Source organism: Cyprinus carpio, chromosome A4 (genome assembly GCF_018340385.1).
Source record: "Cyprinus carpio isolate SPL01 chromosome A4, ASM1834038v1, whole genome shotgun sequence".
NCBI lineage: Eukaryota > Metazoa > Chordata > Actinopteri > Cypriniformes > Cyprinidae > Cyprinus > Cyprinus carpio.
The window spans coordinates 6,952,572-6,965,650 of NC_056575.1; the positions used below are offsets into that span (position 1 = coordinate 6,952,572).

Below are 13,079 nucleotides of genomic sequence, written 5' to 3' on the forward strand. Positions count from 1 at the left end.
AGAAAAAAGGGGATTGTGAATGAGAAAGCCTGGGGGAGGAGAGAGACGAGAGGAGAAGAGAGAGAAAGAGCCCCGCTGATGGTCTCGTGGCTGATTGGTTCTGTTTTATGACATAAAAAGTTTGTCAGCAAAATCCTGTAGCATCGGAAGCAGCGGATGAAAGGTTCCGTGATTGCCATGGCAACGTGCCAGATGTAAACATCAGCACGGGTGTGTGGGCATCCACGAGAGTCACCACGTCCAACAATACGATCCTTACGAGAGGTCAGGGTAGTGACATATAATTATGAAATCCACACGCAAATTTGATACAGACTGATACTAAGTTGGATGTAGAAATTGACATGCACAAAAAATGGGTCCTATGTCCTCAAAAACAAAAGAAATTAATAATATTTTGCATAAAGAAAATCAAGTCTACTTTTTAAGAATGTTAAGATTTATTTTTTTATTTTTATTTTTTTGCATTATTTTCATGGCAGTTAAGCACATCTTCTGACTAAGTTCAGATATTTCTGTATCCTCATAATAAGGGATTATATGGAATATTTGTTCTTCATTTATTTTGACATACTGGAAGAATATTGCCAAAAAAGTTCAAAAGTGATTAAAGATAATGATTTAAAAATAGATGTTCCTTGATATGTAAATGTAATTTAATGATTATGAATTTGTAGTTGAATAAAAAAAAGTTCTTAGACATGAAGCCTATTTTTCATTGTGACCATTTTCATTACAATTATGTTTTCACCTTCAATTCTCTCTCTGTTTATTTTGCTTTTGTTTTTATCTTCGTTTTTTCACTATTCTTGATTATTCTCATGAGATTCTCACTGTAATATAATTATTTTCTGATTTAATCCAGTATTAATCAGAATAAATTAAAGTACAACAAATGCTACCATGATGTATAAATACTATACAATTTAAATTATATATATATATATATATATATATATATATATATATATATATTTTTTTTTTTATTAGATTGCATTATGCCAGTGAGAATTAAAAAGGCAATGTGCATAATGTCATGGCAGTGCACAGAAAAATTAATGGTCCTAACAGACTTCACTTTTTTTTATTTATGCAATATATATATATATATGTATATGTATATATATAGATATCTATATATATATATATATATATATATCATTTTTTTTTATACCTTTCTTTTGATTTTCTATATATTATCTGGAAAAATTATTGGGTTTCATGCAATTCACCCACAGCTGCAAACACAGAAGGCTCTTAAAGGGGAGTACGAGTCAGAAGATAAGTGGTCTTAGAGCTTGACACAAGCTCTAGTCCCTTCCAAATTAAACGGTTGGACAAATAAAAACAGCCAGCATCTCTGCAAGCAACCTCTTAATCACTGAAACTAATAAAGCTTAATTATTTATTCTGAGCGTGTGGGAGAAAATGCTTACAGTGGTGCAGGAGAATGAGACACTGGGGAAATGGGCACATATTGCACATGGCTACTCGTAACTAATATTATGAAAAGCACTATAAGTAAGGAGTCTCAGAGCCATATCAAAAGTGTCCCTGAGCGCAGCTGCATGTGCAGCCCCTCCCATCACTGCAGTATGTCCCCAGCATGAAGCTGCACAAGGAGGCCCTCTCATCAGAGCTCTGTCTCCCCAGCACAGAGCTGCACAAGGAGGCCCTCAGAACTCTTCCGAGTGCGTTCTGTGCTGCGCTGTGCTGTGTTTGGGGGCCACCTCCTGGATGAGATCAATAAATTCACTCTTCTCCAGACAGGCTCTGCACTCCTCCCCCCACAAAGCCAAGACTCTCTTCAGCTCCAACACTCGCATTTTAGACAAAGCGTCCCTGCTCCAGTCGAGAACAGGATGCTCTGTTTCAGAAGAACAAGAAAAACTTTGAGATAAATATTTCCAAATATTTCAAACCCTCCAATCCAGTGTCAAGACTCTTATACGTGAATACACCCTACCATATCTGAGCTCGCAGATCTGGCTGTCCCTGCGCTGAAGTCTCTGGCAGATTTTGCGGACAGGAACGTGTGCACTGAGGGGGCGGCTCACCTCACCTGTCACTTTGGCTGCAGCATAACTGGAGGCTCCCAGGTAATAACACTGAGGTGAAAAGGGAAAGAATTACAATTACAAGACCTCATGTATTCAGTATACTTCATAACATCTCTATATATTTTTAAAGATGGGCCAGCAACCAAAGAAGAATAAGAACCAAACTGTGCTTGTTTTTATGTTCTTACAAGTCGATTCTCTTTCCCAGTAGTCTCAGCGCAGGCTCTGATCAGACCCTCCTCCACCAGCTCTGGGGACAGTTCTGTGTGTCTGAGCACCAGTGAGTTATAAAGCCGGCCCAAAAACCCCACACACACTGCAAAACAGATACACACATAGAAAATAAACAGAGGTTTAAACTGGAGGGTGAATTCATATGATTATTAGTTTATATAACAGGGTTTCTGTGGATCTTAAAAATTCCATTCAATTTATTCCTTAAATTTTCTTACTTAGTCTTAAATATGTCTTTAAATTATTAATAAAGTCTCACAAAACCCTGTATGATAACTGTTAGTAATGATTCTGCAGAACATAAGCAATGCTTTCTAGTTGTAAATTAATTGTATTATAACACACAAGCCATATTTACTATTACAATAATAAAGGTTTTCAGTTTGCAATCCAGAACCAGGACTCACCTCTTAAATATTGATTCCATACAGTGTATATCTCATATTCAGTATGTGAAAACGCTCATGCACTTGTGCAAAATAACCCAGCATAGTTCAGGTGACTATTTTTAAACTCAGTGGCTCATGCGCAATGCAAGCCAAGCTGACCAACCTCACCTTCGCATTCTTCTGCATCAGTAACTGAGAAGAAAACAACACATAAAAGCAAAAGTAACGGGGTTTCAAAGGAGTTAGTTAAAGACATGACTCTGTGCGCACTTTTATGTGAACTTCAATACCCAGTACGCAACACCCACCGGCGCCGCTTTCAGCTGTTTCTAAATCGGGCGCTGCTCTCTTGACGTTCCAGTCGACGTCAGTGCAGTGGCGCTCTGATTGGCTAATAACGCCGCTCGTCATTTGACAGTATCTTTTCTCATTTGCATGTGAGCACCGGCTTCCGGTAGAATTATTCGGAAGTATGGCTGCCATCGGGGTGCACTTTGGATACACATGTGCATGTGTTGCCGTATTCAAGGTGAATTGGTTACGAGTATAAATGATTTTTCTTTGTTTAATAAACGCAAACATGCCGGCAACAAAATCAAATATCTAATAGACCTTGTTATGTTGCTGAATAGTTAATGGTGTGACAGACTAACCATACCAGTTTATAATAAGTGTAATTATTTTCATATAGGATGGGCGAGCAGATGTCGTGGCAAATGATGCAGGGGACAGAGTCACTCCAGCTGTGGTCGCATACAGAGACACTGAACAGGTCATTTTCCATTATGGACATGCAGAGAAGCACACTGCATATCATAAACATATCTCTAGTCTAGTGAATAGCATGTATACTGTGTCTGTATTGTACTGCATACATGAGCTTAATTTTTCATAATGGCAGTGTACATGCATGTTAATGCTACTGCCCCATAATTTGCCTAATGGGACAAATTTATTATATAACATAATATAATAATGCTGAAGAATTTGATTTAGATGGATGAGCTCATGCCCAAGCCAATATATATATATATATATATATATATATATATATGTATATATATATATATATATATATATATATATATATATATATATTATTTAATTTAAATGTTAATAAATGAAGCAATGTGTGTATATATATATATATTAAATATTAAAGTGGTGTAAGGATGTCTGGATTAATTTTTAATGATTTAATTTAAATGTTAATAAATGAAGCAAGAACGTCAGGGCATATGATAGTCTAATGGTTTTGTTTAATTTAATTATTTTTCTAGATAGTGGGAATCGCCGCTAAGCAGGGCAGAATACGAAATGCCACCAATACAGTTGTCAAAGTGAAGCAGATCCTGGGCAGATGGTAGGTGTTTCATGTTGTGTGCTTAGACTATTCTGTAGATGAATCAATGCATATTGTGTGTAATGTTATTAAGAATATTTACAGTCAAATTAGCAATCGCTTAATAATAATACATTTATATAAATAGTAATCACAATATAAAATGAATTGTTCTTTGATTGGTATTTGACAGCTATGATGACCCAGATGCTCAGGCACACAGAGAAGAAAGCAAATGCATTGTAAGTACATGCTGTTCTTCTTGAATACTGTCAGAAAAGAACACAACAGTAACCATAAAATCTGAAGCACCTGCTTAATGAAAGGGTGTGTATTTCATAATTTCTAGGTTGTCAACAAGAGTGACCTGCCCAGATATGAAATCGACACGGGAGAGACAACCAAGTATGTGTCGCCTGAAGATGTTGCTAAATTGATCTTCCATAAAATGAAAGGTATTGTTTGAATCCTTAATTTCATGTCATAGTATGTTTAACATGAACTAGTGATGATTGTTTAATGTTCCCTGCAGAGACGGCCCAGTCAGCCTTGGGTTCGGACGTGAAAGACGCTGTCATAACAGTGCCTTTTGAGTTCGGAGAGATACAGAAGAATGCACTCAGGTATGTGCTTGATGTGTCCGTAAAACATCTTATACTTTGAGATGAATGCAAATTCATTTAAATGATGTAACCATCATCTGACTCCGGAAGATGTGTCTAGGGAGATGTTTTATAAGAATCGGTGCTGTGTTGTAGGCAAGCTGCAGAAAGTGCCGGGTTTGATGTGCTGAGGTTGATCCACGAACCCTCCGCTGCCCTTCTAGCTTATGGAATCGGGCAGGACTCACCGTTGGGAAAAAGGTAAGACTTTTCTGCGTTATCTCAGATGAATGGTTTCTTTCAGCACAAAAGTCTCATTCCCGTTTTTTCTTTTGGACCACAGTCATGTGCTAGTGTACAAACTCGGAGGCACGTCGCTCAGCGTCACCGTCCTGGAGGTGAACAGCGGAATGTACCGGGTCCTCGCCACACAGACGGATCACAGGACGGGGGGAGAGAGCTTCACACATGAGCTCGCACAGCACCTCGCTGCAGAGTTCAAAAAGTCAGTAGATATCCTGTACCTCACATTTAACTTTTATGTGTGTACTTTGACTTTGTTATTATTATGAAAGTGACACTGTGAACTTTTTATATATTTCAAAGCAGCTTTTTGTAGTGATGCAAAACTTCTAAATTATTTATGAATATTAGGGATGTAATGATTAACCGCGAGCCGGTTGAAAATCGATTGAAATATGTGATGATTCAAATAGGTTGAGATGCTAAACAAATCGCGATTCATTTAGGTGTAGGAGTTTATATGAATGTATGTCTGAGGGGAACTTACTATCTAGCCTCTGTATAATGCATATATTAAAGTTCATATCTGCAGCACTGTAAAAAATAAATAAAAATGCAGTGTAAAATCATGAATCATGTGAAATCAAAATCGTGAATCGAATCAAATTGTGAGTTGAGTGAATCGTTACATCCCTAATGAATATTATCTTTTCTTTGACGTCTATTCAGTATTAAATAAAACAGATTTGGTGAAGCACCATTCAATTATAAAGTTTAATTCAAAAAGTACTTAAAAGTTTGCAATTAAGTGTACTTTATTATCAGAATAGGCATTACTATATGTAATATACTTGTGTAATACAATAGTAAATTTGTGTAAATGACAATAAATATTAAATATATAATGTTATATATGATATATGTTTTGCTCACCAAGGTTGCATTTATTTGATAAAAAATAAAAGTAAAAAAAGTTCAAGAATTTGTTCATACAGTCCACCTGACTTGGATGTCATTACTGTTTTAGTCTTATAGTGTGTTTTTCATGTGTGTGTCCAGAACTTTTAAACAGGATGTGACTGGTAACCCCAGGGCGATGATAAAGCTCATGAATAGTGCTGATATGGCCAAACACACTCTCTCCACCCTGGGCAGTGCAAACTGCTTTGTGGACTCACTCTACGATGGCATGGATTTTGAGTGCAATGTCTCAAGGTGAGATAATGTTCAAAATTAGTATTATAAAGAAAATCCTACCTGTTGCTTATCAGTATGCTCTATATGCTTCTGTCCTAGAGCCCGTTTCGAGCTAATATGCTCCAGCCTCTTTAATAAGAGCATTCAGCCAATTAAAGGTCTTCTTGAGCAAGTAAACCTGTCCACCTCTGATATCAACAAGGTAAAACTACTTTTTAATACAAATGTGTGACCATTAGAGGGAGCTGTAGATGTGCATCTCAAATTTCATGCAAAAAAAAAATCATTTCGTGTTCAGTGCTGAACCTTTTAATTACATAATACATAGTTCACTAGCTAAATAGTAGATTATTTCAGTGTTTTACATCTAATCATAGCAAGAATGGAATCCCAGAACCTTAAATAGAGATTAAAATAGGCTTTTCTTGTCTAAGTGGTTTTATGTGGAGGATCAGCTCGTATCCCGAAGTTGCAACAGATGATCAGGGATTTGTTCCCAGACGTGGAGCTGCTGAACTCCATCCCACCGGATGAGGTGATTCCGGTCGGCGCTGCCATGCAGGCGGGCATCCTGGTCGGAAAAGACAGCCTGGCACTCGGAGAAGATTCCATCACTGTGGACTGCTGTGCCAGCGACATCACGGCTAAGGTGGGGAGCTTCAAACAGTCATTAGTGTTTAGTTTTAGTATTTTAGCACGTGATTGATCAGTAGTGTCTTGGCCTTTCAGGAAGTGGATGACTCCGGAGCGGAGGTTTTCACAGTTTTGTTTCCATCTGGCACACCTCTCCCTGCTCGCCGCCAGCACACGCTGCAGGGTCCTGGCTGTCTGTCGTCAGTGAGTCTGGAGCTGTACCAGGCACAGCGACCAATCGCCCAGGTTGGCACCCCTTTTAACAGACATTTCAGTGCAAAACTATAATTAAATGAGAATATTGGTCATAAAAATATTTCGGCTGATTTTTTTTAACTTACTGATTGTTTTTAACTTAAAATGGGACTCTTTTATTTTTCTAGATTGTACTTAGAGACTTGGAACCTAAAGACGAGCTGCATGACATTGTCACAGTGCTGACAATGAAAAGGTAATGAAATAAATGAACACTTTTATTCAGAATGGATGCATTAAAATTATCAAAAGTGACAGTAAAACATTTTATAATGTTACAAAAGATTCCTATTTCCAGTAAATGCTGTTTTGAACTATTAATTAATAGTTAGTGTGCATTAGAGACTTCTTTCAAAAACATTACAAAAACCCTACAGACTGCAAACCTTTGAACAATAATGTGTATTAAATATCAAACATTGGCTATTATTTTGTTGTAAAAAAAAAAAAAAAAAAAAAAAGCCTTTTGCTGTTATTTTGTTGCTTGTGTAATGACACAGTTATATATACAGTAAATTCAGTAATATCACCCAGTCATACTCAACTCCGTCATTAAGCTCATATCCTTATTTGAAGCATTTCTTATGTGTGTTTACTTTTCAGGGACGGTTCACTGCACGTTACATGCACAGAGCAGAACAGCGGCAGATCCGAGGCTATTACCATAGAAACGGCTGCTGCAGCATCTTAACCTTGAGTCACACGATCAGTGTAATTCCATACAGTAACTTAAACACCTGCATCTCATGCTGTTAGAGGTTTTCCAGTCCTCTAGATTCATCTACACCTTAACTGAAGGAAACGAGTTAAAGTTCTTATTCAGTTAAAGGAATAGCTCACCCTCAAGTTGTTCCAAACCAGTTATTTTTATTTGGTACAATTATTATTACAGCTTTTGCCATACAACAACCATTCATAGTGACAAAAGCAGGAACCAAGTAGTTCTTTGTCTTGTCTGGAGCTTGGGGAAAAAATTATATGGGTTTGGAATATCATGAGGGTGAGAAAAGAATAAAATTTTCCTTTTTGTGTGAGCTATTGCTTTAAATTAACATCCAGTTTTAATTGTGTACTCCTTTTTTAAAGCATGAACAACCTTCTCAGACTGAGGAAAGACTTTCATTTGCGATAGACACTGAAGAGAAGCAGGTGCAGGTGACTGAAGAGATACTAATCTGGTGCAGTCACATCAAACTGGTGCAGAATGATCACATTTTTTAAAGGCTTTTTCATCTGTAACTAGTACGCAATAAAGATCACAGAACACAACAAAACCTGAGTTTATTTTCAGTAGTATTTTCAGTTTATTTTCAGATTTTTGCAATTACATGATTCCAAATTTTAAAAACCATTCACTTTATATATATATATATATATATATATATATATATATATATATATATATATATATATATATATATATATATATATATATATATATATATATATATATGAACATGTAGAGGTGAATATAGATTGGAAAATATTTTGCTCTTATCAACAACAAAGCTGCACATGGATCTGTTTTGATGTTGGGTTGCCATAGTGACAAGTTTTGAGTCTGAGGTTATCAACATTTGACAATGTGAACCTAGAATTGTATTAGAATTTAGTACTTTAGAATTTGTTGTGCTTTTGTCATTTATAATAGTTTTTGTTGTTTTTTTAATATTTCCATTTAACTTTTTTATTTCAGTTTTGGTTTTGTAATTTTTGTAAGGTTTGTCCTTACAGCTCTGCGATGTCCTGCAGTGTCTTGCACAACGGAATGACATTAGGATAGATGTTAACAGGACAGATGTAGGAGAGAAAGTCCTTAACCTAGTCACAGGAAATAGACACGGTCTTATGATAGGCTAACATTGTGTATGGTGTGTCATATGAAGAATATCCTTCTCGGTGGGATTTCTCTCAAATAAGAGGAATGAAAAGAAAAGCATGCTCTGTAGGAACTACTTCCCATCCTAAAAAGAAAGACGCGATGAATCATATATATATATGTGTGTATGTATGTATGTATATATGTGTGTATATATATATATGTATGTATATGTATGTATATGTGTATATATGTATATATATGTATATGTGTATATGTAAAAATAGGTATTTGGATGGAAATTTATTATTTTTACATTTAGATTTCCTGTGCCACCATCTAACTTTTAAAAGTTGATCTTTTAAAAACACTAATAGTTGGATTACTATCAACTTAAAAGTTTGAAAATGAGTATCCATTTTTTAATACTTATTAAATGGGTGATTTTTAGTGTTTTATTTCAATAAATAGATACATTAATATTGATGATAGTTTTAATATTGGCCATAACATTGTAATATTGATGCATCGTGACTCACTTGACAATGACGGAGGTCTTTCTGGTCCGTTCTCCAAACCATATGGTTGAGGGTTTGATGCTGATGATGTTTAGAGGAACGCCATCCGGAGCCGTGGAGCCGCACGGTATCCTCTTTGCCCTGAAGAACTCCTCATCCTGTGAAAAAGCCACCATTGTGACCACCGTCCGGGATGTACATGAGGGTGTCATTATGCAAAGGTTGAGCATACCTTGGGGTGCCTACAAGCGTGGATCTGCGTTGCACGGTCGGTGGTCATGTGACAGAATTTCAGGCATTTTTTTGAACATATCCAAGCTCTTCACATGTATCTATAACAGAGAAATAGTGTTAATGTTTTAATACAAGGAAGAAAGAAACTAGAGGAACAACCTCTGACCTGTGAGCTTGTTCTAGATTGGTGAAAAGGTACTCGTAACCATAAGCTGCCTTGCAGTTTAACCAAACACCATGGCACGGACTCTGACAGACCCAGTCCTGGACCAGCTGGCTTATCCCTGTCAAACAAGCCTCCTAAAACAGAAGAAAAAACACTGTTATGAACCGACCCGACAAGCTCAAGTCTGTATGATTTAATAAGGTGAGTAAATGCTTACCCTGCTAGGTATCTGATGATACTTGGGATCAAGGAATGTGGTGTCGATATACACATTTTGAATGTCTTTTACCCTGCAGCACAAACACATGAATTCTACTATATACAAAATGTGCTGTACCTTTTTAAATATGTGATACATTCTTAATGCATGCTCCTGCTCTTATTTTGCAGCGATTGCTTACATGACTGATCCTGGATAGTGTCCTGCTGGAAGCAGAGTAACAACAACATCCTATGACTGAAGACAAAAATGTATACAACTTCAGATCAGCTCCAAAAATACTCAAAAGATTAAACTAGGAGCTAAAACCCCACCTCTCCAGTGATTTCATCTATCAGAGATATGTGAGTTGGGCTGTCCAGTTCCAGTGGGACCTAGTTTTTAATGCACAGGTTCTAATATGAGGTTAGCAAAGTTATGTATGGAACAATTTTAGGGCTGAGAATAATACTTAAAAATGTGATCTTCCCAGAATGCATCTACTGGACTCCAAAGCAATCATTATAACATTGCAAAAAGCCACAATAATCGGTATACTCTAAAATAGAACACCGAGACAAAACAATTAGAACAAAGGTCCGCGAATAATTACGCTTATCCTAGGCATGTTTCCTGGCATAGCGTTGATTGGCCAACCAACTTTTGGAATTCCGGGGTGGTTTCTATTGGCCGTGTTTACCTCACGCTATGTTGCTAGGAAACGAATGATGCGCAGGATTGTTGTTCAGCTAAAGAGGCACGTTGACAATTCAGCCTTGTGTCACACACGTCAATGTAAGTTTGTATTAAAAATGTTATTAATAATACTTCTAAACAACTTGTCATTTGATATCAGAGTGTAAGGCATGTTCTGAGTGAATTAGACTAACGTTAACGTTAGATGCTTAGCTGTCAAAGTTTGTAAATCCAGAATATCCTGGATTAGGCGAGCGATGTTTGTGTGTGTGTGTGTGTGTGTGTGTGTGTGTGTGTGTGTGTGCGCGCGTAACATTTTTGCATTATGTATGTTATAAGTTGATTTGACTTGATTTTATACTAGAACGGAATGTGTAGTGAAACTGTTATTCCAAAGGAGAATATTGTTATCATACACAGAAATCATGTCCTGTGCTGTTTTTCTGGATAACAACGCCAAGCCGAAGTCCATGAGCCGCGCAAAGCAGTGGACAGGAGAGATTGAGGACCTGTACAGATTTCAGCAGGCTGGATACAGAGATGAGCTGGAGTACCGACAGATCAAACAAGTCGAGGTGTCCACTTTTGATCGTTTTTGTGTTATTAATACAATATTATTCACTGTTACATCATATAATGTTTAAACAATCCTTATAATATACATAGAGATTCAGAAATGGTGTGCATGGTGTATATTTTCTTATATACATTTTCCCTCTTTGTATTTATTTTGATAATTTGGATTTCATGTTATTAATATATTAAAAGCTAATCTACTAAGCTTTATGGAATATTTGTTTTTATTAATGAAAGTGTTCCTGCTTTGTCAGTTATTGTCTTATAAATACTTTAATGTACAGCGCTGTTCAAAAGGATCTGGGATCAGTAAGATTTTTACTGTTTTGTTTTTTTAAAAAGAAGTCTCTTCTGCTCACCAAAGCTGCATTTATTTGGTCATAAATACAGCAAAAACTGTCATATTGTAAAATAATATTGCAATTTAAAATAATGGTTTTCTATTTTAATATATTTTACTATAGAATTTATTCCTGTGATGCAATGCTGAGTTTTCAGCATCATTATTTCAGTTTTCAGTGTCACATGAGTCTTCAGAAATCATTCTAATATGCTGATTTATTATCAATGTTGGATCATTATTTCAGTTTTCAGTGTCACATGAGTCTTCAGAAATCATTCTAATATGCTGATTTATTATCAGTGTTGGAATTAGTATTTGCTGCTTAAATTTTTTATCTTTGAACCTGTGATACCTTTTTTGGGATTCTTTGATGAATAAAAAGTCAAAAAGAACAGCATTTATTCAAAATAGAAATCTTTTCTAACAATATAAGTGTGTACTGTTACTTTTTATCAATTTAACACATCTTTGCTGAATAAAAGTATTAATTTCTTTCAAAAACAGAAAGAAAAAAATCTGCTTACCCCAAACTTTTGAACGGTAATGTAAATTGTTACAAAAGATTTCTATGTAAGTAAATGTTGTTCTTTTTATTCATCAGAGTCTTGAAATCTTGAAAAAAGTATCAAAGGTTCCAAAAAAAATGGAGCAAAAACTGTTTCTATCACTGATAATAAAGCAGCATATTAAAATGATTTCTGAAGGATCATGTGACACTGAAGACTGGAGTAATAATGCTGAAAATTAAGCATTTCATCACAGGAATAAATTGTATTTTAAAACATTTTAAAATAAAAACAGTTATTGTAAATAGCAATAACATTTCACTTTTTTTCTGTATTTTTGATCAAATAAATGCAGCCTGGATGATCATAAGAAACTTCTTAAAAAAAAAAAAAAAAAAAAAACATAAATTCTTACTGATCCCAAACTTTTCAGTGGCACTGTAGCTTACACACAGTCCTGTTTCCTGTTGAATATTGTCGCACTGTCCTTTCAGATTGACCGTTGGCCAGACACTGGGTTTGTGAAGAAGCTTCAGCGTCGAGATAACACATTCTACTACTACAACAGAAAGCGAGAGTGTGAAGATCGAGAGGTCCATAAAGTCAAGGTGTATGCGTACTGACAGCTCCTCGACCCAGCCAGCACTTATGCCATTTTACGTTTTTTAGTTTTGAAATACTGTCTTTAAATAAATGCATAATCACAGTGTATTCTTAATGTAAGCCTGGTTACAATGATAAATGATGATAAACATTTTTCATGCGAATGAACCATTTGATGTTTCATATTTATAAATAGCCAGCCTTTCATCTTTTCACTAAATTCTCCAAAAGAAACCAGTTAAACATAGGTTGGTTTAGGTGCACATTTATCTAATTGTAGTGGTTTGCTCTTTTTCCTTAGTTATGCAACACACTATAATAAACCAATGTATGTACAGTGTTTGTAATTATGCAGAGACTATTTATTTATTTATTTTTACTTTGGGTTTGTGACAAAGTTATCAAACACTGATGAGGTGTATTGGACAATAAAACAAAATAGCTTGCGAATATCAATATTAATT

At 35.7% G+C, this 13,079-nt stretch overlaps 3 protein-coding genes and 1 long non-coding RNA gene across 7 annotated transcripts; 2 read left to right on the plus strand and 2 right to left on the minus strand.

The window, feature by feature from the left end:
* Positions 1-1,391: 1,391 nt before the first annotated feature.
* On the minus strand, positions 1,392-3,055 carry LOC109086799 (cerebral dopamine neurotrophic factor-like). The gene is made up of 4 exons (XM_019101085.2): positions 2,852-3,055; positions 2,249-2,376; positions 1,967-2,108; positions 1,392-1,867 (listed from the first exon to the last, which is right to left on the minus strand). The coding sequence occupies exons 1-4, from the start codon at positions 2,937-2,939 to the stop codon at positions 1,677-1,679; spliced, it is 549 nt and encodes a 182-aa protein (XP_018956630.1). The 5' UTR covers positions 2,940-3,055; the 3' UTR covers positions 1,392-1,676.
* An 11-nt stretch (positions 3,056-3,066) lies between these two features.
* LOC109086800 (heat shock 70 kDa protein 14) lies at positions 3,067-8,229 on the plus strand. 2 transcript variants are annotated; one of them, XM_042749023.1, is made up of 15 exons: positions 3,067-3,212; positions 3,375-3,455; positions 3,964-4,046; positions 4,219-4,267; positions 4,375-4,480; positions 4,558-4,648; positions 4,784-4,888; positions 4,971-5,132; positions 5,930-6,085; positions 6,167-6,269; positions 6,501-6,716; positions 6,797-6,946; positions 7,084-7,151; positions 7,559-7,666; positions 8,042-8,229. In XM_042749023.1, exons 1-14 carry the CDS (start codon positions 3,156-3,158, stop codon positions 7,644-7,646), a joined length of 1,515 nt encoding a protein of 504 aa, XP_042604957.1. In that variant the 5' UTR covers positions 3,067-3,155; the 3' UTR covers positions 7,647-7,666; positions 8,042-8,229. The 2 variants fall into 2 exon arrangements, with proteins under 2 accessions (XP_042604957.1, XP_042604954.1); XM_042749020.1 differs by having other exon boundaries at positions 7,559-8,229.
* LOC122141591 lies at positions 6,818-10,047 on the minus strand. Of its 2 annotated transcripts, none has more exons than XR_006157963.1 (5): positions 9,910-10,047; positions 9,693-9,826; positions 9,525-9,624; positions 9,314-9,450; positions 6,818-6,956 (listed from the first exon to the last, which is right to left on the minus strand). It is a non-coding gene; the product is annotated as an uncharacterized LOC122141591 (long non-coding RNA). The 2 variants fall into 2 exon arrangements; XR_006157965.1 differs by lacking the exon at positions 6,818-6,956 and adding an exon at positions 8,396-8,919.
* LOC109091704 (meiosis expressed gene 1 protein homolog) lies at positions 9,576-13,065 on the plus strand. Of its 2 annotated transcripts, none has more exons than XM_042749354.1 (3): positions 9,576-10,256; positions 11,008-11,162; positions 12,507-13,065. In XM_042749354.1, the coding sequence occupies exons 2-3, from the start codon at positions 11,013-11,015 to the stop codon at positions 12,633-12,635; spliced, it is 279 nt and encodes a 92-aa protein (XP_042605288.1). In that variant the 5' UTR covers positions 9,576-10,256; positions 11,008-11,012; the 3' UTR covers positions 12,636-13,065. The 2 variants fall into 2 exon arrangements, with proteins under 2 accessions (XP_042605288.1, XP_018961033.1); XM_019105488.2 differs by lacking the exon at positions 9,576-10,256 and adding an exon at positions 10,292-10,686.
* The last annotated feature ends 14 nt before the right edge of the window (positions 13,066-13,079 follow it).

What these genes read in the sequence shown, in the direction of transcription:
- LOC109086799 (XM_019101085.2), bottom strand. Translation starts at nt 2,939, where the DNA reads ATGTCTTTAACTAACTCCTTTGAAACCCCGTTACTTTTGCTTTTATGT. An exon ending in TGATGCAGAAGAATGCGAAG is followed by an intron (nt 2,377 to 2,851) that starts GTGAGGTTGGTC and finishes TCTGTTTTGCAG; the next exon opens with TGTGTGTGGGGTTTTTGGGC. An exon ending in GATCTGCGAGCTCAGATATG is followed by an intron (nt 1,868 to 1,966) that starts GTAGGGTGTATT and finishes CTTCTGAAACAG; the next exon opens with AGCATCCTGTTCTCGACTGG.
- LOC109086800 (XM_042749020.1), top strand. Translation starts at nt 3,156, where the DNA reads ATGGCTGCCATCGGGGTGCACTTTGGATACACATGTGCATGTGTTGCC. An exon ending in AAGCAGATCCTGGGCAGATG is followed by an intron (nt 4,047 to 4,218) that starts GTAGGTGTTTCA and finishes GGTATTTGACAG; the next exon opens with CTATGATGACCCAGATGCTC. An exon ending in GAGAAGAAAGCAAATGCATT is followed by an intron (nt 4,268 to 4,374) that starts GTAAGTACATGC and finishes CATAATTTCTAG; the next exon opens with GTTGTCAACAAGAGTGACCT.
- LOC109091704 (XM_042749354.1), top strand. Translation starts at nt 11,013, where the DNA reads ATGTCCTGTGCTGTTTTTCTGGATAACAACGCCAAGCCGAAGTCCATG. An exon ending in GACAGATCAAACAAGTCGAG is followed by an intron (nt 11,163 to 12,506) that starts GTGTCCACTTTT and finishes CTGTCCTTTCAG; the next exon opens with ATTGACCGTTGGCCAGACAC.